At 45.9% G+C, this 24,567-nt stretch overlaps 2 protein-coding genes across 3 annotated transcripts; one reads left to right on the forward strand and one right to left on the reverse strand.

Moving 5' to 3' along the window:
- Nucleotides 1-4,494: 4,494 nt before the first annotated feature.
- On the forward strand, nucleotides 4,495-9,437 carry PTPRCAP (protein tyrosine phosphatase receptor type C associated protein). Its single transcript, XM_077320898.1, has 2 exons — nucleotides 4,495-4,676; nucleotides 8,841-9,437. Exons 1-2 carry the CDS (start codon nucleotides 4,674-4,676, stop codon nucleotides 9,435-9,437), a joined length of 600 nt encoding a protein of 199 aa, XP_077177013.1. The 5' UTR covers nucleotides 4,495-4,673.
- On the reverse strand, nucleotides 8,001-24,352 carry RPS6KB2 (ribosomal protein S6 kinase B2). 2 transcript variants are annotated; one of them, XM_077320895.1, is made up of 15 exons: nucleotides 24,146-24,340; nucleotides 23,934-23,968; nucleotides 21,507-21,630; nucleotides 18,869-18,937; nucleotides 18,642-18,789; nucleotides 18,418-18,475; nucleotides 16,210-16,310; nucleotides 16,012-16,102; nucleotides 15,786-15,876; nucleotides 15,174-15,281; nucleotides 14,550-14,612; nucleotides 12,994-13,071; nucleotides 11,874-11,981; nucleotides 10,999-11,111; nucleotides 8,001-10,723 (listed from the first exon to the last, which is right to left on the reverse strand). In XM_077320895.1, the coding sequence occupies exons 1-15, from the start codon at nucleotides 24,218-24,220 to the stop codon at nucleotides 10,549-10,551; spliced, it is 1,437 nt and encodes a 478-aa protein (XP_077177010.1). In that variant the 5' UTR covers nucleotides 24,221-24,340; the 3' UTR covers nucleotides 8,001-10,548. The 2 variants fall into 2 exon arrangements, 1 of the variants encoding a protein (XP_077177010.1); XR_013228209.1 differs by lacking the exon at nucleotides 8,001-10,723 and adding an exon at nucleotides 12,119-12,274 and having other exon boundaries at nucleotides 11,095-11,111; nucleotides 24,146-24,352.
- Nucleotides 24,353-24,567: the final 215 nt, after the last annotated feature.

The following is a 24,567-nucleotide window of genomic DNA, read 5'->3' on the forward strand; positions in this document are numbered from 1 at the left end:
CCACGGTCTGTGCCTCACAGTGGCCAGCCAGTTACCTTTGAGGGCCAACAACAGAGCATGGAGATTGAGATCTTTTCCCGAGATTGATTCCTGGCACTAGTCTCAGGTTTGCTGTAGCGGTTCCTTTTAGTCACCAGGGCTAGTAGCCACTGAAGGACTTACCCTCCACAAATCTTTCCCTTTTAAAATCATCTATGCTAGTGACCATCCCTACATCCTCTGGCAGCAGATTTCACATTTGAATTGTTTGCTGAGTATTTTCTGTTGTTTGACCCCAATCTACTGCCATTCAACTTCATTGGATGCTCTTGAATTCTAGTATTTGGGGGGAAAGACAACATTCTGTGCACTCTCTCTACCCTAGGTATAATTTAACAACTTTCTGGCATGTCCCCTTACCATCACAATGGATGTCCCTTTTTTTGGGGGGGGGGGATTTAAACTCAAAAGCCCCAGACTCTGTAACAACCAAATCACCTTGGTTGTTCTCTTCTGTACTTTTTCCATTACTGCAATGACCTTTTGAGATTCCAGAACTGCTGAGTATTCTATATGAGGCTGCATAATAGATCTATACATGGCTGCTTTATTTTCAGTTCCTTTCCTAATAATCCTGTGTTGATGTTTTGCCCTTTTTTTTTTTACTGCTGCAGTACACTGGCTTGACATTTTCATTGCACTCTCTATGATGACCTCAAGTTCCTTCCATCCCAGTCAGCTACTCCAGACATCATTAGCATATACATAAACGTGTGTCTGTGTGTGTATTGGGGGGCGGGGGGTTGTTCCAGTGTGCCTCACTGTACACTTTCCAACAGTAAACTTTGTCACTGTGCCCACTCATCTAGATCCTCCTGGAGCACTTCCCAGTCATTGGGTTTTGCCATCCTGAATAATTTTGTGTCACCTGCTAACTAGGCCACTACACTACTCATCTCTAGTTCAAGATCATTAATGAACAAGTTAAACATCGCTGGCCCTAATACCAATCCTCGTGGAACCCCACTGCTTACTTCCCTTCGACAAGTCCTTCATCTCTCATCCCTTCAGTATGACTCAGCTCTTCAGCCTCTCCTCCTGAAAACAGGGCATGGCCTGGTACACTCTCCTCACTGTCTAGTGAACATAAGTACAAAAAGCACATTTAACTTCTCTGCCATCTCCCCTTAGCATTCCTTTTATTCTTTGTTTTAAAAGTTCCATCTTTTGTGTCCCACAATGGCCTCCACCCAGGCAAGGCAAACCTGAACATGAAGGTAATGGCTTCCCATAGAAGCTGGCATGATCTCTATACATTCTCCAGCTCCTGCATACAGCTAGGCTGAAGTTGACTACAAAAACCAAATCCCATGCATATTCTTGATGGACTCCTGTAGGACGTTTCATGCAGGAAGACTAATGGTTTTGTGTTCATGAACACACGAACAAAGGCACAAGGAAAGGTTCTCAATGTAACTAAACAGTGGTGTGTATGGATGCTTATCTAACAGGTGCTTATCTTTCACAGGAAGGAAGGTCTTCCAGTTCTGCATTGAATTTGACTTCATGGTGTTTTGGGGGGGAAGAGGCAATGTATAAATCCCTAGACTTTCACCATGGTAATTCTGTTTTGAATTATAACTTTAGTAGCAGTTGCTTAAGTTCAGAATATATAAGCTAAATAACATACAAATGTTGTTCAATATAACAGAATTAATTCTATAACTTATTTCACAGCCAAAAATACCAAACTCTTCTTCGATCCTTTTTATTAAGGACCCACCGCCTTTTAAGAAAGGCAGAAGTAGTATACGCACAGGTCAGTGTGTATATGAAGTTAATGCATTTGTGAGGCTTGCTTAATAATTGAGTGTTGATCTCAAAATAAGAGTTTCTCGTTTGCCTGCACTCCCTCCTACCCTGATTGTGGACCATTATATGGGTTTAATTTGGCAGTATTTCCAGATTTGATGCTTCTGTCTCAAATTGTTTGGAATTACAAAATTAGATCCCAAAGTGAGGGTTCTACTTTATAGTTCTTAATGGACATTCATCTTCTGTAGGGGCCAGGAGACTTCTACCGAACTCTTAACATTTAACAGGGTTCCTTACAACTCCAGGGATTCATTAAGATCTGCATTTGCTTCAGGAGATCCTCATTAAAAAATGTTGGTGCCAGCAGATTATTCCTTTCAGTTGCTCTACACCTACTCCAACCAAACTTGCATGCAAGTGAAATGTAGCATGTTCTGTACGTGTGTGTATGTTCACCTCTGACTTCTTAATTTGGAAATGTGTAACTGCCATCCTTCCATGCAAGGTGTTCTGCAGCAGAGTGAGCAGGGTCAAGATGCTGATTTGGGGGTAGGGAGCCACCCAGAGCAGCTGCCTTCTTCGTAACAGACCCAATCCATGTGATGTAATGTGCACACACTGTAGGTAGTAGCCGACTGTTCCTTTTCCCCAGCAGAGCAGCAGGGAGATTCTTTGTGTGGGACGATAGATGCTTTGCTCTTTGTGTTCTCAGCAGAGGCAGTTCTAGGGCTGGCAGGAAGCTTGTGGCTGGTACTGAGTTGAGTCTGCTCTGCTGCCTGAGCCAAATGGAAACAGAGCATCGTAGCACCGATCAACAAAGTCTGAGTCCAGCAACACCTTTAAGATTTTATTCAAGATACAAGATTTTGTGCACAAGCAATCTTCTCCAGATATATGCATTATATTATACTCGTCTTATACGTGAAGAAGTGTAGTTGCACACAAAACCTTGTATCTTGAATAAAACTTGTGCTTGTCTTAAAGGTGCTCCTGGACTCAAACTTTGTTCTGCTGCTTCAGACCAACACAGCTGTCCATCTGAATGTATCACGGGTCTGTACGGCTTTAGGAACTCTCATCGCTCTGTGGATGTGGATTCCTGACAAGGTAAAGAAAAAGTCTAAAACTATCTTTTCTTTAAGGTGTCTGCATTTTGGAATAAATGCAGTGGAGAAATGCACTCCACTTTAAGTTACATCCCCTAATTGGGAGCTTTCAGGCTACCCTCCCCCTCTACACACATTCATTCTGTGTAGCTTCTTTGTCAGTGCAAGCTCAGAAAACAGGAGAGCAATTAATGGCACCCAAATCCCAGTGAGTGCTCTCCCAAGCACCCGGTACTGAAGTCAAGCCTGCAGGGAGCTATCAAAGAGACATCTTGTGCCCTAACAGGAATGTGACACCTAAGCAGTGACAAATGATAGACTCTCTCTCACACACACACGCAGAAGGATGGGGAAGGACTGACTCACTTGGTGGGGCACAGAAAAACAATAAATGCCCTGGGCACAGGGGGGGGGACTGGAACTATTTTGAGTGACTGCATTTGGAGTTGGAGGGAGATGCTCTCATACCTTGGGATCCATCTTGATGGCCACCCTAACACGCCATGGAGCTAACAAAGGATAGCCCAGACCAATTCTCAGGATAACGGATGACTGATGCCACATGGAGTAAGAGTAAAGTCCCCTCTAGAATAACGACAGTGAGTGTATGTTTAAAGGACAGAGTAATGCATGTATGCATCTTTACTTTGTAACCTTGCTTGATCTGTTGTCCAAAAGATGTGTGTGCATGCATTGGCTTCTGAATAAATTTTGTATTATTTTGAGTGCTGGAAGTCCATTCTCTGTAACCACAATAAGACTGATTCAAACACATTACTAAAAAGTGTGAGAGAGGAAGGCAGCCTGCTTGTCGATAAGCCACTAAATCCCCAGGAGGGTGCAGCTGTGGTAAGCTGCCCCTGCAAACCTAGTAAGAGCAAAAACAGGAGATGTGGGCATTAAGTGGAGCCTGTCAATGCGGCCCAGGTGGAGTGCTAGCCCTCTTAGGGGGAAATACTGTGATCAATCAACTAGGGGTGGTAGAGACACCCAGCAAGAAGGGCCACCTTTGGGAGTCTGGTGGGCTTGAGAGAGGTAGGAAACCAGTACAGCCACTGAGTGCCTTGCCCTCTTGGAGGGCCCAAAGCTGAATGGGAGGACTCTATTTACACTCTGCTCTTGGTCACCGCTGTGCTCCCTGCTTGCTCCTACAGCTGTTATCACTGTGGCAATCCAAAGTACCACCACAACTTGATTTACTAAAAATATGCCCTCGGTTGCAATGGCTGTCCTTTCAATGCTAGGACCGTATTCTGTAAATTCAGATGAAGGATTTTACAAAAAAGGTCCTATATGAATCTACTACTGAATGTAACATAAGCTTAAACAGACAACAATGGCAAGCACTGATTGATGGGGCACATTTTAATTCAGTCCTCTAGTGAGGAATCTCAGCCACATGGGAGATTTTTGCTTTGATAATTTAATAGCTGCTACCTCTCCAGAATCCTTCCCTATAAAGATATTTGACCCAGGGACTAGCTCAATTTTATGTGCTACACTTGTAAATCTACTGACTCTAAGAAAGGTCCCCTATGTCCTACAATAGTTTCTACATTACCTGGGAGATGGTTAATACTGCTACCAACTTTGCATAAGGCGGCAAACGAAACCTTCTTCACCTTCTCTACCAATGAGTGTGGTTGCTCACATGTGCGCACACAGGAAGTTCTCCTCCACCTCACTTTCCACAAGGCTGCTGCTTGCAAAAACTCATTTGTCTCAAGGCGTCCTCTGCAGAGCCACCAAGTGAAGACATCCGTGTGATCCAGAATGGTAAGTCATTTGGCAAGGTCCAGTAAGGGCTGAGAGGGAGATGGATTTGAAGGGGAGGGAAAGAGTCAAATCCAGTAAAAAAAAAAAAAGGGGGGGTGGTGGTAGTAAAGGCAGCAGGGACTTTTGTGCTGTAGGGTAAGTGGCTCACATTCTGCCTCTGTAACACTGTAATGGATGAGAGGCAAAGGGGTAAATATTTGAGATTTACTGACCCAAAAGGAATCCCTGGGGCTGGGGAAAGTCCCATTTGGCTGGATAGGCTTGCTTTCACAACTGGGAAAGAAAACACAGTATTACATTGGTATGTTGGGCAAGCTGGGCCTTCAGAACCCCAAACTGCAGACACCTAACTTGACATGCGTGGGGGGGGGGGGTGTTCCTGAAAAAGAGCTGAGCTGTCCCTTTGTGTGCGATTGCAGGAGACTAGCATACTTGCTGTACATATATCCATCAGATGTGGGGGATCAGATATGCAGCCAATGCCTCCCCTGGCTTTGTAATCTATTCTCAGATTGCAAGCTAGAACTGTGTTCTATTTACTCTTACACTGTGTATTGTGTATTGTAGTAATAAGGTTTATTCAGTTCAGACACAATGCCTTGATTCCTAATCCTACATCCAGATTACTTACCACATGATACTGTACAGCACAAGGGTAGTCGAACCTTGAGCTGGCCCCAGGAAGGGTGGGGAATCAAGGGAAAGTAAACTTAAGATAATGGCAGCTACCAAAAGAGAATTCCAAACAGGAGGTTAAGAAAGGTGACTCATGCAGGGTCTTGTGTCAGGGGACACCCTTGCAGCATTGCTTTCAGCTACAACCTAACTCCTCTGCTTGTTAAACTTTCATTTTCAGCAAGCTCTCAGCTTTCTTTTTTTCCTAACCAAAGTAGAGAAGGTTCAAGGCATGGCTGCAGCAGGAGACAAAAGGTCAAGGAAGTGGTCACCTGCAGCATGATGCACACATGCCCAACCTTGATTGGTCAAGGACCTCCATACCACACAATATCCTCCCTTGGGGGGGGGGGGAGAATGTAGACATCCTTACAGCAGAATCCTATTGCTCTAATTTTTCAGAAAAAAATTTGGAGGGAACAGTGCCATACTTTCTAAAATAAGGAGGGAGAGTATGGAAAATATTTAAATAAAAATGTTCTAGAAGCACCTTGAGTAATCATTATGTTCAGTCCAGTAGGGAAGACTTCTAGTAACAGCAAACAGTTGGGTGCTGTAAAACTAGATACTATTAGGAGAATGATTTCAGCATCCTGAAAGTGTCTGGGCAGTTGTGAGAACAGCCGTTTGTCAGGTTTCCATGGTTTAAAGTTTAAAGGGACTGCAGAAGATTGCCTGAGGATCAGCTATGCCAATGAGGAACAAACTGCTCCTTTTTCTTCTCAAGTCTATTGGACACCCCCAAAATTGGGATTTCCTAAAAATCCCTGATCTGAATATTCTATTTTCAGAAATATTGGCCCAATGGACCCAAGCCAAAAAATACCAATTAAAATATTGTACAACCTTAGACATTATCTCTTTTTAACTACTTATCAGCATTTGTTCAAATTTATTCCTTATTCACTGAGGGAGGTGAATAATTCTGGCTGTGCTGATTCTCTACTGCTGCTCAACGCTAATTGAACCTAGTGTGCTTTGTAAAGTAAACAGGTGTTGGGAGTCCTGCCTAGCTACCATGACACAAAGAGAAAAGCTTGATGACTGCCTAGCTACCATATCACAGCAGGGAGAAAAGCTCGATTTCCTATTTTCCTGGGACGACTTTGGGACATTTCTGCTCTATTTTTTCCCCTCCTTTTAAAAAGACCTTTCTATTGATAGGATACACATGCCATTCTTCACAAATACCGCAGCAGTGGACCAAGCAAGGCCTTAAGCTGACATTATAGTTAACTAAAGGAGAAGGAAAGGCTATAGGAAGTAGCTACAAAAATGACTGCCTTTGCTGGTGCTCAGCAGCACACAGGAACCCACCCACCTGTTGCTCTACAGGAAACGGCAATTAGAGCATGCTGCAGAAAGCAGCACACAGCTAACACACAAAAACGGGTTGCAGTTAAAAATATTACAGCTATGGAAATATTTTCTGCTGTCTTTACTCACACAGAAAGCAGAACTGCACTGCCAGTGTAGAATAGGAGCTATAATTCTAGCCCACTGTAGTGCTGGTGTAAGTAATCTAAAAACCCAGCAGAACTAAGGTGTCTTTCCGTACAAGTCTTCTTTGCCTGCTTTCTGCCAATTGTCATTATAACAGCATAACTACTTTTAGCTCAATACTCTAATCCAGGGGTTCCCAATGTGAGGCCCATGGGCACCCACAAAGTATCTTTAGAAAGTGTGTGGGATGTTCTCCCAGCAGAGCACAGCTGTGCAGCAGCTATGACAGCACAAGGATCTCTACTGCATCAATGTGTGTTATGCAAGAAAATATTCAAGCTTTTTCAACCAGAGTTTCCTGAAATCCTGGGGTTTCTTGATGGCCCTGGAAGAGTTTCCCGAATGGGTGGGAGTTAATACATTTGTATTGTTAAAATGTGTTCAACATATATCAGGTGATATGACCATATATGGTCATGTTGCCCCTCCCTTCACAATGGCCAGTGCTGGGACTAGAGGGGGCGGGGAGGGGCCCTGGGTGGGCATCTGTATATTGACCCCTGAGGAAGATTGGCGTGACGGAAACGCAATAGGGCTGAAGTTGTTGGCATTACTGAGATGCTTTCTATGTGCCCAATGGATAATATATTCTTTTCTGGTTTTTAAACATTTTGAGCTATAATCATAAATTGCTTAAATTTTTCTATCTATGGTTTTATCCCTAGCCTTTGTAGTTCTCCCTTGTTTTCTAGGTTGGGTTTTTAGTTTCCTTTTATGTTACTTATTTCCCATCAGGCAACAGTTGATATGAAAGAGCTCTTCCTGAGATCCTGGAAAACTGCTACCAGAGCAGACAATATGGATCTTGAAAGACCAGTGGTCTGACTCAGTACAAAGGCAGGTTAATGTGACACCTTCCCCATCGGGCCAGCAGGCCAAGAGAATGTAGGGCTCCTTCAGGTTTTGTGTCTAGCCAAAGCAGCAGGAGAAGGCCATGAGGAATAGCACCCAATGCTTCAAGGGAAAACCTATCTCTTTGCTGGTCGACTGTCGTTCCTGTAGTAGACTGGCATATACTAGTACAGATAGAAGCATTTCCCAATGACAATCCCTCCCTCCAACAACTATTAAGGTGTAGCAAAGACAGGAAGTTTTAATTCCATAAAGAGTACAGAAGCCCCACAGAGTGGCATAGTGGGCTCAGAATTGGGAATCTCAATCGTTTATTTTTGAAAGAGCATGTTTCTAGCATATCTTCACAGCCATTAAGTCTAAAAAGCAAGTAGACAAAGCCTACTGAATTCTCAAAAGCCAAAAGACTGGCCCAACAAGAGTTCCAGAAGTCCAGGACCTGGCACAACTCCTCACATCTTCCCCAGACTAACAAAGCCCCAATAAATTATGCCAAACCTACATGCAATTTTTTCATAATTTGCATAATGTATACAGCTCACACTATTAAGCTTTCCTTGGCACACAGTTTTCTTTTTGAAAGCACACTGCCCTGAGTGTTACGGGAATACAGCATTATTGTAGGTATAACCACAGAGATGGAGCTGTACTAAAAACCCACCACCTTGCTCTCTCCTTTAAATAATTGCAAATAAAAAAGAGCAGGTAGTCTAGGAATCCACAGTGAGGCTGTCAAGCTTCTGTTGGCACATCGACTACAGCACCCAACAGAAGCCTGAAAAATGCTAACAGTCAGGAATGCAATCCATTCTCTTTTGATGATGCCAGCCTTCCTAGCTACACTAAATAATGGTAAGATGCACATTTCTGGTCAACATTCAAAAACAAAGGTGCTTTCACAGCAGTCACAAAGCCTTGCAACTTCATGCTCTTCATCTATAAACCCTTTCACCTATCAACAGTCTCTAGAAGGATCCAATTAGAATTGCATAATTAGGAGCTAAGCACATAATTCAAAGATCCACACAGTTACAGCATCTCCAGAGGTGGAAGTGGCAGGAGAATAACAAGAAGTGCGAGCCAGCACTGGCCTCCCAGGGACAGTGAATCATCTTGGCTTCCTTCTTCCTGTAGGGTCTCCAGCTCCCCTATGCTCTCTCTGCACTGTTCCTGCTGTTTCCAGTTTTTCCGGAGAACACAAAGGCTTCAGAGGAAGGAGCCAGCAGCCGTTCTGCATCTACCACCGTGAGCCTTCTCTTCTGTCTGTTGCTGTTCCTCCTTCTGTTACTGTTCTTAGCTTGGCGCAGGCTGAACCGTGACTCACAAGGGAGGTACCATCCCCGACATCTGGTAGAAGTCTTGGTTCACAAATGGCAGGCATTCAGGGGGGAGATGTCTCCAGAGGGACTGCCCCAGGACGAGGAGCAGAGAGTAGAAGAGCTGGAAGAGCCAGAGCAGCAGGAGGACAGCACAGCAGAGGAGCAACAGCAGGAAGATGAGCAGGAAGAGGAGGAGAAGCCGGAGAAGGAGCAGGAGCAAAGGCAGGAAGATCTCAGCAAGAGCGTCAACTCTGAGCCACCTGAAGAGGTTGAGCTACAGCAGCCTTCCAAAGAAGATGGCTCAAAGGCAATAGAGGGCAGTGCTGAGGCCTTGCTTAGTGATCTACATTCCTTCTCTGGGACAGCAGCCTGGGAGGACAATGGCAAGCATTTCCAAGTCACCACCCTCTAGTCCAGAAGTATCAAGACAAACACAGCCAGACCCTCCACAAGGCCAACTAGGCACTGAAGTAGCATTGCGCAGCAGCATCACCCCTGGTGACTTCCACAGGTGGGCTCATGTCTCAGCCTTTACACAAGGCCAAGGCTCCTAGCTCTACCAGCTTCCCTCTTTGTAATTGTACCACTTCACTTGCTTGCTCCCATCAAAGGTGCAGCTCATTTTCAAAATGTACATGCCTGGTGATAATAAAACAGAAGGAATATGTCTGCGCATCTCTTGCACAGGTAAGGGGGGGGTCACTGGATCACTTGCTCTAACAACTGCCCTTAGCATGGACAGAGGTCTTTTTAAGGGTTCAAAGGATCAGAGCACTAGTGCCAATACTGTCTATTAGGCCTCTGAACCTGCACCTTTCTCCAAGCGTGCATCTCACCCAAATGGTTGGCAATACCTCGGATTCATTCATAGCCGAGAATATAAAGAGATGAGGCCTTGGAAGAGGACCTTCCCTGTCCTGCCCATCAGGCAAATGTAAAGTGGGAAGGACAACACTTCTCTTTGGTACCTGGCGTCTTCTGGGAAAAAGAGAGGGAGAGGATCTAACTCCACCTAGAAGATCCTTTTCAGTCACCAATGGCAAATGGGCTCTTCCCTTGCCTAGTAAATTATAAATCTTTATTTGACACAGATACAGCAGCAGTGAGGGAACCCAGTCCCTACACCCACACTATGACCCCCTGGCAAAGCCCTTCCGGTCTTAATGCACACTCAAGCGCACACTCGCTAGAGGGGGGTGGACATATCCAGCTGTAGGCAGGTGCCTTGTGACTGGTCCTTTCTCCACCCCAAGCTTCACCACTCCCATCATAATTCATTATCTATACTGAATTAAAAGCACCTCATGTAAAGATAGTTCCCCACCACAGGGAAACACCAGCACCACAGGCATCTGCAGCTGGGAGGGAAGGCAGGCCCTTGTAACAAGAAGGCCACATGCTCCTCAACTGGGCTCCAAAGGGCTCTGTGGTCCAACTCTATTCCCTGCCAAGCCCTGCCCTGCAAACAGAATACAATGCCCCATGGGGAAGCAGACAGTCCAACCATTTCCTTCTTGGCTGAGCTACCGTGCCCTTCCTCGGCCTCCCTTTTGCTTCTGCTTCTTGGTGCCCGATGGTGTTTTGATGGGCAGTGGGGCAGTAACTTCTGGCACAGGCATGAGGGGAGGAGATGACAGCTCCATCATTTCCACAGTTGTGCTTGGCTTGAAGGCCTCAAAGGGTGAAAACTTCACTGGGCTGCAAAACAGGAGTTGGAGTGCAGCTGATTACCTACTTGGCCTCATCCACACCATCCTGCCCTGTCCTGCTTCCCAAAGCCTCCCAACGATACACCTGGCTCTTAGGTCCAAGTAGAACAGTCATGAGCACAGGAAATCCCTGGGAAGGGGATACTGGAAACAACATTTCTTCTAATGCACAAGGATCCATCCTTTCCTCCAACATGGGTAATCCAGTCCCAGAAGGAAGATGGCTCTAGGTAACCACTTGGCTCATCCTCACTCCAGCATTACCTGACAGGTGTACGGGGGCTACTGTTGAGACGACGTGGTGATCGCAGCTTGGGCTGGAAGGAAAAGCCTTCCTTGATGCTCTCCAACACTGATGGGGCTACATAAGTGAATCCCTAGAGAAAAAGCACATGGTCACCAATGTCACGATGCTGGCTTGGGATCTGGATTTAGGCTTTAGAAGAAGAAGAAGAGTTGGTTCTTATATGCCGCTTTTCTCTACCCCAAGGAGGCTCAGAGCAGCTTAAAGTCGCCTTCCCTTTCTTCTCCCCACAACAGACACTCTGTGAGGTGGGTGAGGCTGAGGGAGCCCTGATATCACTGCTCGGTCAGAACAGCTTTATCAGTGCCGTGGCGAGCCCAAGGTCACCCAGCTGGCTGCATGTGGGGGACTGCAGAATCAAACCCAGCATGCCAGATTAGAAGTCCAAACTCCTAACCACTACACCAAACTGGCTCTTTACTATGTCTTGTGAGATAGCGATCCCCAACCTGTGGGCGGCGGACCACATGTGGTCCTTCGACTAATTGGAGGTGGGCCCCGAAGGACGCCTTCTCCCCCCCCCCGGCCCTTTACTTCATGCCCCCCAGCCCTTTACAACACACTTCATTGTTGTGGCGTGTCTGTATCTTATTTTGAAGGGATGTTTAAACATTACCATAGTGATCAGAGAGCGTTAGGGCAGTGGTTGAGAGTAGAGGAGTAAACTACCCCCCCCCGGGCCTCAGTAAAAGGCGTTGAGTGGTCCCCGGTGATAAAAAGGTTGGGGACCACTGTTGTGAGAGACAGCACCAATGCAGCAACTTTTCAGAGTAGCAAAAGGAGGGCTCTGCCACCCCCACCTCCTTGTGCTGCAACTTCTTTACATATCCCTTACCAAGAAGGCCTGGTTGGCACTCTCGCTGAGGGACCCATCATCAGGACTGTCCACAGGAGTTTGGCGAGTGAAGCGGGAGTCAAACTGGCTGACATCATCTTCCGATTGCTGTAGGTGGTAACAGGAAGGGGAGATCACTGTGCTGTGATGAAAAAGGACCAGCAGTAGTTTCACGGCATGGGACATCATATAGCTCTATACTATTAATTAGACATGCTTTAAGGGAAAGCACATGAGAGACAAACCATATCTTCACCAAACACCAAGGACTGCACTGGAGATCTGTGACTCAATTGCCAAAGCTTTAATTTTTCTTCAAAAGCATCTGTGTGAGATTTCTTCCCCCTCCCCATCATGCTGTTTCCTGAATACATCTCAGCATTCCTGAGGTACGATTAGTCCTAGAAAGGAAAGTGACGAATTTCCGGTCTGTTTTTCTCTGCAGCAGCTACAGTAATGTGCATGCAATTTCTATTAAGGAAATGGCACAAGAGGGAAAGGGTTAACCCTACTTCTGCCAGCACAGTCATGCCAACTAAAATTAGACCACCCTGTAATTGATTTTAGATAAAATTAAAGGTATCTGAACACAGGTCTTTAGCAGCCCAATTTAGAAGGCTCTCCTGAGTAACATATACAAGATCAACTGACATGGATTAGTTACCCCATAGAATCCTTTTTGTCACCCTGTTTTATCACAATGTGGTAACTATCCCCCAACATTCCAGCATACACTCGTGAGTTGCCTGGGGATTCTAATTAACTTTCACAACTATACAAACAGACCTGTCCCCCTGGTCACCGCTCATCATCTGTACATCAAGGTTAGAAAAGGAGGGGTGAAATTGCCAGGGAATTAAAGCCAAAATGAAATGATCTGCTAGCCCAATTAAAAACACATCAGTAGTAAGTGGAATGCAGGAAAGCAACACAACACAACACCTGAGCTTGCACTAGGCTTGCACAGTAGGACAGAGTCTTGGGCAAAGTCAGTCTAGAGAATGTGGGCTCAGTCCCACTTTCACTCGGAGCCCCTTCAAAAACCCATGTCTCAAGCAAGATAAAAGGCTGAGAAAGTGAAACAGCAAGAAGATGGAGTGGGATAAGGTGGTGACCCTACCAAGGAGGGTCGGAAGGGTGGGTCAACTCTCCTGGCCAGCAAGTCATCCCAGTTAATGTGCCGAAAGAACGGGTGCCTCTGAGAGAAGAAGATAAACATGTCAGTGCTACCCAGAACTCTGTGGAGTTCTTAACACATACTCACAAACATACTTCAGAACTCTATTTGCACATTTGTTCCTGTAGAAATGTGGATATATCTTAGCCTGGACAGGAAAATCACAGTGCAGAAGATTTTTTTAAATACACGAGAAACTCTTCCTTGACTTGCCCTGTCCTACTGTACTTCTTGGCAAGCACGGCAGCCTAAGAAGGTGGAAAGTCTGCTGCACTAGCCAGCACCATCATCACTGCCCTTCTAACTGGAGTGTCAAGCAGAAAGGCTGGTTCCTCTAAAAGCAGCTCTTTCACCTTGGTGACAAATCCTAGTCAAAGTCAGCTCACTTTACGTACAGAAACAGGGTCAGGCTATACACTGCAAAAAAAAAAAAAAAAATGGGGTATAGCCCTCTGTGGACAGTATAGCTTTAGATACAGGAAGAGGAAATCACACATCTCAGACTCTCCCATGTTAAAAAAAAAATCTCTTTTCCTATAGAAAACAAACATACCCAGATAGAATCCTTCTGCTTGACGGTGATTCCGCCTCCTGCCTTTTAATATAGGGATACAACACACTATTGCAGCCCTCCACCAGTATCTGAAAGCCTTCTGGAGGACCTCACCAAGTGTTTCTCTTGGATGTGCAGCTCCGCTTCCAGTGACCTCAGAACTGAACTCAACAATTTAAAACTCAGACCTGCAGCCATACTTTCTGCCCATACCCAACTCTACAGCCTAATGAGCAGCTAGCATTTGTCAGCTGCTTGGAACCAGTGACAGTATGGATCAAACAGAGTCATCTGAAACTTAACCCCTCAAAGACGGAGGTCTTTTGGCTGGATAGGAAAGGGCCAGGAGAGGAAGCATGTCTGCCCATCCTAGATGGAGTGCAACTGATGGTTGCACAGCTAGGGTGTGATCTTTGATTCCTCCCTATCTATGAAGGCTCAGGTCACCAGAGTAGCACAGCTGCGTTTTACCGCCTTCAGCAAATAAAAAGAGCACATGGAAAGTAAAGAAATGAATCCATGCAGGCTTAATAAACAGTTTAACGAGGGAGCCTCCTAACAGGAGAGTGCCAATTTCCAACACAATTTCCAACAAACAAGTCCTGGTGAATTGAGATACAATGGCAAATGCTCAGTATTCCTCTCTATCTCCAGGACAGAACATTTGCCACCGTATCTCATCCATTGACTGCTATATTATACACTGATGATGATGAAGTATATCAAAACAAGGGTAATTAACCGGGACTTGTTCTAAAGGATGGCTGCCCAGATATGCCCTGAGACATTTGTCAGTTGCCTGGAAGCAGTGATGGTATGGGCTAGGACATAGAAGTGGAATCCTCTGCCTCAACATGCATCCCTGAACATGATACCCCTTTGGTAATAAGATGCCTGCCTGGAGTAAACTTAACCATCGCTCTTTCCCCCCTGCTACCACCTTTACCTGAACATCTGCAGCATCACCAGGGCCACCCCCAATCCTCTGACAGGGATTTCGTTTGAGAAACTGGGGAGGAAAGACAACACAGGCCTTAATTATTGCCTTGAGCAGTTTCAGACTGTTCAGTCGTGGCTCACAGTGGCCAGCCTTCAGAGGTTCATGATGCCCTCCACTCATTCACTGCTATCAATGCAGAGCTCATTTGCACCCCATGATTATTGTAAACCTTTTCACATGCATAAAAACAGTGAACATAGTAATCCAGGATGTCTATTAATAGCACTGCATCAAGCAGTTAATAGACTAAGATTAGTATCTGGGAGACATGGATTCAAATCCCTGCCAGTCACACTTTCTCAGCTTAAGGTACCTCACAGGGTTGTGCTGAAAGTAGCATGGAGGAGAGAAGAACGTTGTAAGTCACATTCAGTCCCCACTGGGGGGGAAGGGGAGGCAGGATACAAATGAATTAAATAAAATACCCACAAACACTGGCTGCACATGACTTCATGGCTATGGTAAAATATTTGGGGGAGAAGCGGGAGGAAGAGAAGGCAGAAATGACACAAACGTGGCAGCTACAATTCAAGCTGCACAGTTCCACTCTACCAGCTGTCAGACTTGTACCTTCTTAATCAGCTCACGGGCATCTGGTGTCAAATAGGGTGGAAGCACCAACTTTCCCTTGAGGATTTTGTCAATGGTCTTCTTGCGATTCTCGGCTGTGAAGGGAGGCTGCAAGACACAGAGGCAGGGCTCAGCATAAACCTGAACTGAGGCTGCTTTGAAGCTTAAGGAACTGCAAGCGGATAGAAACGGAAAGAAATTGGAGGGAAGCAAACCATGAAGATGGAGGGAGGGGTCCACAAGCACATGTTCTTGACAGCAAAGAGTGTAGCCAATGGGTTGCACTGATCTCAGGGACAAAGAAACAATCAAGGAAAAAGCAGCACAAGGGCAGGGAAAAAAAACCTTATGGGGTTTCCCAAACTGCATTCTAGAGAACAATGACATTTTGTCTTTCCTTAGCATACCGAGATTCTGGATTCCGATATTCTCCAGTTTACAAAAGCCTTGTGCTGAGCTGCCTCAGTAGAAACGGCAATCTGAAGTATGGCCCATCAACCATTGAGAATCCCTGGCCTATGATCCTTCCTGCCCACTCCTATCACATTGTTATTTCTGCTACCGCTTCTCATTTCCACCCCTGTCCTCACAAACCACGCAGGTGAGACTTGCCGATCCAGTGAGCATGTCATACATCAGGGCACCAAGGCTCCACCAGTCCACTGCCCGGTTGTGGCCGCTGCGCATCAGTATCTCTGGGGCCCTGATATATGGGGGAGATGGTGAGAAAGAGGATGTAATGTTTGTTTCACAGATACCACAAAACAGCATCCTCTAGGACAGAGGCCTAGGCCAGATGTGTGGATTTCCCAGTTGCAGAGGAGCTCATGTCACTTACATGTACTCTATTGTGCCGCAAAAGGTATGAGTGACAGCACCGTCGTGGATAGACTCCTTGCAAAGCCCAAAGTCTGTCAGTTTAATATGTCCTGTAGAAGAGCAGAGCAGAGACCCCGTTACATCTCTGGATAGTAAGGAGCATACTCACTCCAAAGAAGCTCCCTTCCACTTTGCAGATGGGAATACTATTTCATACCCTGGTTGTTTAACATTATGTTCTCAGGCTTGAGATCTCGGTAGATGATGCCACTGGAGTGCAAATGGCCCAAGGCTAGGGTGATTTCACTCAGATAGAAACTGGAAAACAATACAGAAAGGAAGGGGGGGGAACAGATTCAATCAGCATCACACAAACCATTCCACATAGTTCAGAAAGTTCTTGACACCTCCCTGTATCAAAAGCAGCTCAATCCCAGAAGCCTGAGAGTTAGCCAACAGAAGCAAGCCTGGTGCTTTTGAAAGAGGAGGAGGATTTTGAAACAGGGGAGGGTGATTGGCAAGAATAATCCATCTGTGGAAATAAAGGACTTTGCTAACAAAAAGACAGGGAGAGATGGGATTTCCTGAGAATTATACCGCTGTGCAAGCAAATCTGGTTTGCTCTCTCCTTGGGGAAGAACAAAGGGCAGGAGGATTCCTGGAATTTTAGCCAGCATGGACAAAGCTAAGGAGAAAATCCCCACACATTCTTAACCAGAGGCTTGCAGTTCTTAAGTGTATCTCCTGAACCAAATTCAGCTGTCTGCTCTAAAATGCTTCAGCCGCAGTATTTTAGCAACCCAATTGTTTAAGTTTTTGAGCACTATACAACCTCATGTCCTTCCACTTTCAGCCCCCTCTGTTGGAACACTGTACAGAAGGAATGAGGATATGAAAAGCCACATGCATTTATGAGATTTGGCAGCCCACCCTGCCAGGGCAAGGGGAGGCATAGCAACATGCTCCTGTACACAAACACAATGAGCCTCTTTCACTGGTCAACAATGAGGAGTTACTAGCTTATTTGGAACATTCACTATCCCCCACCCCCGCCCAGGCTTGGTAGTAGCTTTAGAAATTCTGCAGCCTCTAAAATCTATGCACACACTTTATGGATATTAAAATAGTAGCTTGTTACCATTACAATGTATCTAGTCTGTGCAAATTCCACCCGTAATATTTTAAAAGGAAAAATTCATGTATCAAAATACATGTTAAGCATTTCCTGGATGCTGTGCAGGCTGCTTTTCTATGGGTTGATCCCACTGTGCTCCTGCAACTTTGCCGACTGCACTGCCCATGGTAAGATGGCAAGTCCTTGTCAATGCCTTACATGACTACAACCCAGTCAATATTACAGATACTTGTGGGATCAACTACTTCACAAGTGGCTTTAAAGGCCAGCACAAGGAACAAGGGACAGGAACATGTGGATAAAAATCTACAATCACAACAAAGGCAAGTCAGGATGCAACCTTTAAGATCTGCCTTAGGTATATAAACTGCAGAATGATAAGGACAGGTAAAACTAGATGGACCACCAACACAATGTTCAGCCTACTGCTCTGAAGCAAGATCCTCCAGTTACTAGTTCTTCTCTGCCACAAAATGCCATTGCAAACTAATCCACACCAGACAGATTAAGAATTCACAAGAGGTCTTGTACAGGAGAGCATAAGAAAAAGAATTGGTTTTTGTACCCACTTTTTACTACCTGAAGGAATCTTAAAGTGGCTGCCAATTGCCTTCTCTTCCTCTCCCCACAACAGTCTCCATGAGGTAGGTGAGGCTGAGAGCTCTGACAGAACTGCTGTAAGAACAGCTCTAACAGAACTGTGACTGGCCCAAGGTCACCCAGCTGGCTGCATGTGAAGAAGGGGGGAATCAAACCTGGCTCTCCAGGTTAGAGGCCGCCGATCTTAATCACTACATCTAAGCAGGCTGAACAGTTCAAGGACACATTTAGCAAAGGTCTTCAGAAAGTTCAAAGAGTTGTGTCACACTAGGAGAAAAGGTTAAGAGACAAAACAAACAAAGAAGCTCTCTAGGATCACTGTCTTATTTGATCGGGGGGGGGGGTTGATACCACAGGCATGAAGTCCCAGCTCTATCCTGCTTGCCATGGAGATTCTCCCCTTTGTTCAGAGCCATTTAAGCACTTTCAATTTAGTGGTCCGGCCAGTTTATCACTGCTGCAGTCTTACAATGGATTTGTTTTGGATTTTCAGACAATCAAGCCCCTCTCCCTTTTAGAAGCAAAACTAGTTGATTCAAGCTCCATTTAGAAAGCAGCTGCAAAAGATATGGGGGAGCTGGTTCCAAAGAAATATCCTGGACTCTTATGGCTTGCAGCACTTCCCCCTCTTCCCATTCCCCATAACTTGCAGCTATCCCAGCCCCCTTATGCCATGTAGTCTGCACTGACCAGGCTGTGTCCTCCAAGAAGATGCCTTCTCGTTCTAGCTGCATGAAAAGCTCCCCACCTAGAAAGCATAAGAGAATGAGAAATAGTAAGCTGGGTCCAGCGCAGCCTGCCCCAAACCCAAAAACCATGGAGGGGATAGAAGGGTTATGGCAGATCTGAGGACATGAAGGAATCACAAGAATAGCCCCCTTTTTACTAATCCATTTTGATCTCAGTTCCCATACCACTGAGGCATTCCAAGATGAGGTAGAGTTTGCCACCAGTCTGGAAGGCATAGATGAGGTCCACAATGAAGGGGTGCTTGATGGCCTCTAGGATATTTCTCTCAGCTTTTGTGTGGGCTGTATCCTTGGCATTACAGGCAATCTTGGCCTGCAGGAAAGACCCAGAGAGGATCATGGTCCCAGAAGGACATGTATTTGGGCAGAGTTCAAAGATAAATGTACCTTACCTTCTTTAAGACTTTCATAGCAAAAATCTTCCCAGCATTGGTTCCCTGCACTTTCCGTACCTGGAACACCTAGAACGGAAATGGAAGATGTAAGCAAGATCAGTACCCCATGGATGACAGCGGGAGGCACATAATGCTTCACTCACTGAGACCCATTTCCTAGTTAACCAAGAATCAAAAGGCAGCCACATCCTCTTCAGATATGCAAGTTATCATCCTCAACAATCATAAAAATGTCAAAAACTGTGGGGTGGGGAGAGGGGGATGAAAAAATTCAAACAGCAAACCCCCAAGTTCCTGCCAACAACAATCTCCCCCCCACCTCCCAAATCCAAAGGAATAAATTAGGAAACTTTGGAGAGTACTGAAAAAACTCATCTATGAAATGATTTTTGGGAATCAGTGCAATGAATTTTAAGATTTTACTCACTCAATTACTCACGATTGTATGACTTACCTAAAAACCTTCCATCAATAGCAGGGGTATGCAACCTCCAGCAAGCATGCCAACAGTGGCACATTAGACCATTTTGCTTGGCACTCTGGGCCAGATTTCTGACCAAGCGCTTCAAATACTGCTGGGCCAGTGGTATGGGGAAAAAGTAAAATGTATGACCTATATCTGTCATGGAAATCAGGCCTGTTTCTAGCATAATATTGAAGTTGGTATGTAGGATGGCAAGGTCAAAATGGCTTTCAGAAATTTGGTTTGTATGGCTTCAAAGGATATTAAGTTTTAGTATAAACAAATTTGTGATCCATACAGCATTTGGTTCACAACCTTTGTGTCAAAACCTTTGATGATAGGTGATATGGGTTGTCCTCCCTTTGTGTAAAAAAAACCTCAACAGCACTGTTACAGATCTTTGAGCATTTGCTTTGATGGATTTTAGTTGAGCAGACCAAGAGACAGAAGTATGAAATACCACCCCTATATATTTGTAGCATTTGATTTGTTCTATGCTACTCCCTTTAATCATCCATTTCTGCTTGAATTTCCACCTTGAACTTATAAAATAATTAGATTTATTAAAGATAGATAGTTCTTGTTTGTCACAAAAAGGGGTCTTAGTAATCACTTTAAACCTGTAGAAATGAAGGATACTATACCACCCGCATAAAGGAGAGTCGTTAGCAGACAATGCCAGTTCAGGATGATAGAAATCGCCTTCAACAGACTTCACTATCAAGTTAATATAAAGATTAAGCAGAGTAGGAGCAGGAAAACATTGCTGTTTAACACATCTGAAGATGCCTATAGTATTGGGTCACATAGCTACCACTGTTACAAACAACTTTGAACCTAGAGTCTGTAAAGTTGCATCAATAGAAATAACAATTTGTCAATGGATGTATTTTTACATGTTTTCCACAATTTCTCAATATAGTCAAAAGCTGACAAAATCAATAAAGGCTGTATATAAAGCTCCATTTTTTGAAAGGCTCCATATCGCCGTAATGGGGATGCGGGGCACAGCTCTTAGATGGATACACTCCTTTCTCCATAACCGGACCCAGAGGGTTGCTGTGGGGGATGAGTTGTCACGCCCTTATTGATTCCCTTGTGGGGTCCCTCAGGGTGCAATTCTCTCCCCCACGCTCTTTAACATCTTTATGCACCCTCTGGCACAGCTGGTATGGAGCTTTGGGCTGGTTAGTAATCTCCTCATGGACAGCCATCCAGACTCCCCCCCCCCCAACCATTTGCTAGATGTCTGGAAGTCGTGGCTGGTTGGTTGGAGCAGAGTCATCTGAAACTCAACCCATCCCAGACTGAGGTCCTGTGGCTGAGAGGTAGGGAGATGGGTCAGGAAATGCACTTGCCCACCCTGGCAGGGACGCAACTTATGACCGCACATAGGCCAGGAACTCGGGAGTGACTACTGATGCCTAATTAACTTTAGAGGCACAGGTCCCAAAAGTAGCTTGCCAGGCATTTTTCCACCTTTGCCAAGCACGGCTACTAGCGCCCTACTTATCGTCTGAACATTTGGCCATGGTGATCCATGCAACAGCCACCTCCAGAATAAATTTCTGTAACTCGCTCTACGCAGACCTACCCTTGGCTTTGATCCAGAAATTGCAGCTGGTCCAAAATGCGGCTGCTACAGTCCTCACAAGGACATCTTGGAGGGCCCATATCCAGCCTGTGCAGAGGCAGCTGCATTGGTTGCCAGTTGCTGCCCAGATCTGGTTCAAGGTTCTGGTTTTGACCTTTAATGATCTTCGCGGTCTGGGACTCACATATCTGAGGGACTGCCTTTTTCCCTATGCTCCCTGCAGAGCTTTACGCTCTGTGGATGCCAACTTGCTGGTCATCCCCAGCCCCATGGAAGCATGCCTTGCCTCAACCAGGGCCAGGGCCTTTTTGGTCCTGGCTCCTACTTGGTGGAAAGAGCTCCTGGAGGAGCTGCGGGCCCTGCAGGAGCTTTCGGCATTCCACAGGGCCTGCAAAATGGAGCTTTTCCTCCAGGATTATGGTTGAAGCCAGCATGGCAAAAAAATCTGTTGGGGCCACTGGTGTTTACAGGTGTAAATAAATAAAATAAATAAATGAACAAACAAACAATCCAATAAATGAACAATCCACACATCTTCAGTAGGGTGCAGATACCTCCTCACATCAGCCATTGCTCACCTTGCCATAGCCACCCTTGCCCAAAACACGAAGGAGCTCAAAGCAGTGGGGTCCAATGTGCTCTGCACCATTGTTGACACTGCTCTCAGAAATTTCAATTTCTTCATAATATCCTGGTATCAGGCTGAGGAAGAAAAAAGAGGGCAGGGCAGCTGAAGATGATACAGGAATTTCCAACAATTTGGGGTTGTCAGTATTTAAAAAGGAAAAAAAAACTCATGAAAGCTGAAGAGCTGTAATGTATATTCACTAAAAACAAGATAAATGAAGCCTAGCATCTCTATGAAATGTTGACCATCAACACAGCTTTTTGCAACCTTCTTACCATTGAGAAACTCTTGAAATATTCTTCAGGCTTTGAGAACCCCTGGAAGTGATGTCAGCAGACCATACCTCACTGTTATGTCCCCAGAAGCCACGCATCACAAGTAGTGACTTCACCCAGATACTTCCACCAGATGTGACATCTTGACCCATCGCCCCTGCCCCCCCCATGCCAGAAATGACTCAGGGGCCTACTCTGCTGGGCCAGGAACAGGGCTGAGAGAGGCATCCACTGCTCCCATCACCCCCCGCTGCCACCACCTCATGCAGTTGTTAAAATGAGGGTATTTACCTCTCTGGCCTCCAGTTGCTACCACATGCAAGGAGCCTTGGGCAGCAAGGATTTTTTATGGCCAGGCCCCTCCCCTTTCCAGCATCTCCTGGCCCGTCATTGGCCATGGTGGGGGGGGGGGGCAGGTCAGCTATGGTCATATATGATTTTTTTTAAAGCAACTTATATATAGAAAATTAATTCTCACCTAGTCAGAGAAACCCTTCAGGGGATGATGAGAAACCCCTAGGTTTCACAAAAACCCCATTGAGAACACCTGGTCTACTGGGAAAAGGAACATTCAAACATAGTTGCTCCCATGTCTGTATTGAATATGACCTTCCAGAAGGAATGATTACAATGGAAATCACAATATAGTCTCCTTAGACAAATATGCAAACAGAAGTCAGGCATGTTCAAACTGACAGCGTATGTGCTCATGTGAACATTGCTAAAGATCAAAAGTTACAGCAACATGGTAGTTATTAGTGTTAATACCAATAGATAGACCACTCTTCAGTCAATGTTAAGGAGACCAGATTATCCCACTTTTGGAGGTACCTGGCAAATTGTACTTATGTTGAAATTAAAAAATATATATTACAATACTCTGGTTTCTCTTCAGATCGCATATTACAATACTATTTTTGCGTTCTATGAAACTTTTTGTTGCTCCATAAAGACCAAAATTTTAATCAAGAACCCCCCTGGTCGTGTCCCCCTTTACCAATGTTAAAATCTGGTCACCTTAGTCAATGTGTTTAATCCCCATTTGAAAGCCATCAAAACTACTAGACTCACTCTCTCTCTACATCTCTAAATGATGAAGCCATACCCTTAATGCCCTGCTTGCAACCACCCAGTGGCACATAGCTGGTTGCCACTGGAAGCAACAAGCTGCACTACGCTAACCTTGGTCTGACAGCAAAACAATTATTGTGCTCTTAATCACTCTGCTGTACTCCTCAGGAGAGTGTTAAATGAATGAGGAAGTTCAACCACTGTCAGTACAAAACTGGGGTGGTGACGTGGGATGAACAGAGAATGCAAAAATCTTGTGATGGAACATTTTTGTTTATTTCTAAGGCACCACTAGATATTTTTTGCAGCCACAGACCAAAAGGGTTTGAAAAATACTACCTCTTGTTATCCTTCCTCTTTTTTTCTATCAAAATGTGAATCATATGCTCCCCAGTGCAGGACACCTGTTTTCATTCTCATACAACTCTCTGACATCTACAGTGCTGCCAACGTACAACCACCACCTGGCGGAAGGGAGTGTGCCTCCAAACACCAGGTGTTAGGAACAAACGACCAGAGGAACATCTTCTATCTATTATATCTTGCTATGCCATTACAAATATTTTACTGTTGTTATTTTGTGAATGTTGTATTGTCTCAGGAACCAAGATGGGGAGACCCATAACTATCCCCATCCCCAATAAATAATAAGCACTTTCCCCAGATGCACCTGCTTAGCTGTGGCTGAAAACAGAAACTCTGAATGGATGGACTACTCTAAGCCAAGTTCTGATTTACAAGGAGTTCTGCTCACAATTTGGCTGCAACACAGCCAACTTCGAGCATCTGACCAAGCAAGGTCATGAGGAATTCTCGTGTGGCGGATCTCTCTCCCCCCCCCCCGGTCTTTCAGGACGCCACTGGACCCCCGTTTCATCTGGGCTAGCCAGGCACTGCACCAGAAGAGGGGGCGCGCATTGCGCCTGTTCCTCGGGGCGGCGAGCGCCCCCTTCGCGGGGCTCCCGAGGAAGAGAGCCCAGGAAGATCCGCTCGGGAGAGAGGGGTGGGCGGCACGAGACGCTCGTACTCACTCCGGGCCGCTGAGGCGCAGATCCAGGTCGGGCTCCTGCGGTCGGGGGGGGGGAGGGAGAAGGAGAGAGGGGTCAGCGCCAGGGAAACCGGGGCCGGCCGGCCGGCCGGCCGCCTGCAGGGGAAGGCAGGCACACCCCGCCTGGTGCGCGGGAGCAGCGCTGGGCGATCGGCGGCTTGAGCCCACCCCCTTCCCCTCCACCATTCGCCTCACCGCGGCCCCCAGTTCAGGCTCCTCCCCGTCGCTCCCCTCCTCTGTTTCTAGGTCGATGTCGAAGACGCCGGCCATGGCAGGGTTTTCCTGATTACCCACAGCCGTCCGAAATCCCGCCTCTCGGCCTGACGCTATCCCGCCGCGACGATGCCGTCACTGTTGGCGGCTTCTCTGGACCCGGCATCCCTGGAGGTGGAACAAGAAAGCGAGGCCTCCCTCGAGGGGCGGCTCTGCACTTCCGGTCTGCGGCACGAGAGCCTCGACGCAGAATTACACTTCGGGGGTCTGAAAGGTGTCTCTGGTCTCAAACTGTGCTCTGAAATTGAGTGCGGGTTTTCTTGGCAACGCGCCTAACTAGATCAGATCAACAGTCCCTCTCGTCCACCAGTCTAGTTCACAAAGCCAGGTGCCCTAAACCTTAA

Source organism: Paroedura picta, chromosome 2 (assembly GCF_049243985.1).
Source record: "Paroedura picta isolate Pp20150507F chromosome 2, Ppicta_v3.0, whole genome shotgun sequence".
Lineage (NCBI taxonomy): Eukaryota > Metazoa > Chordata > Lepidosauria > Squamata > Gekkonidae > Paroedura > Paroedura picta.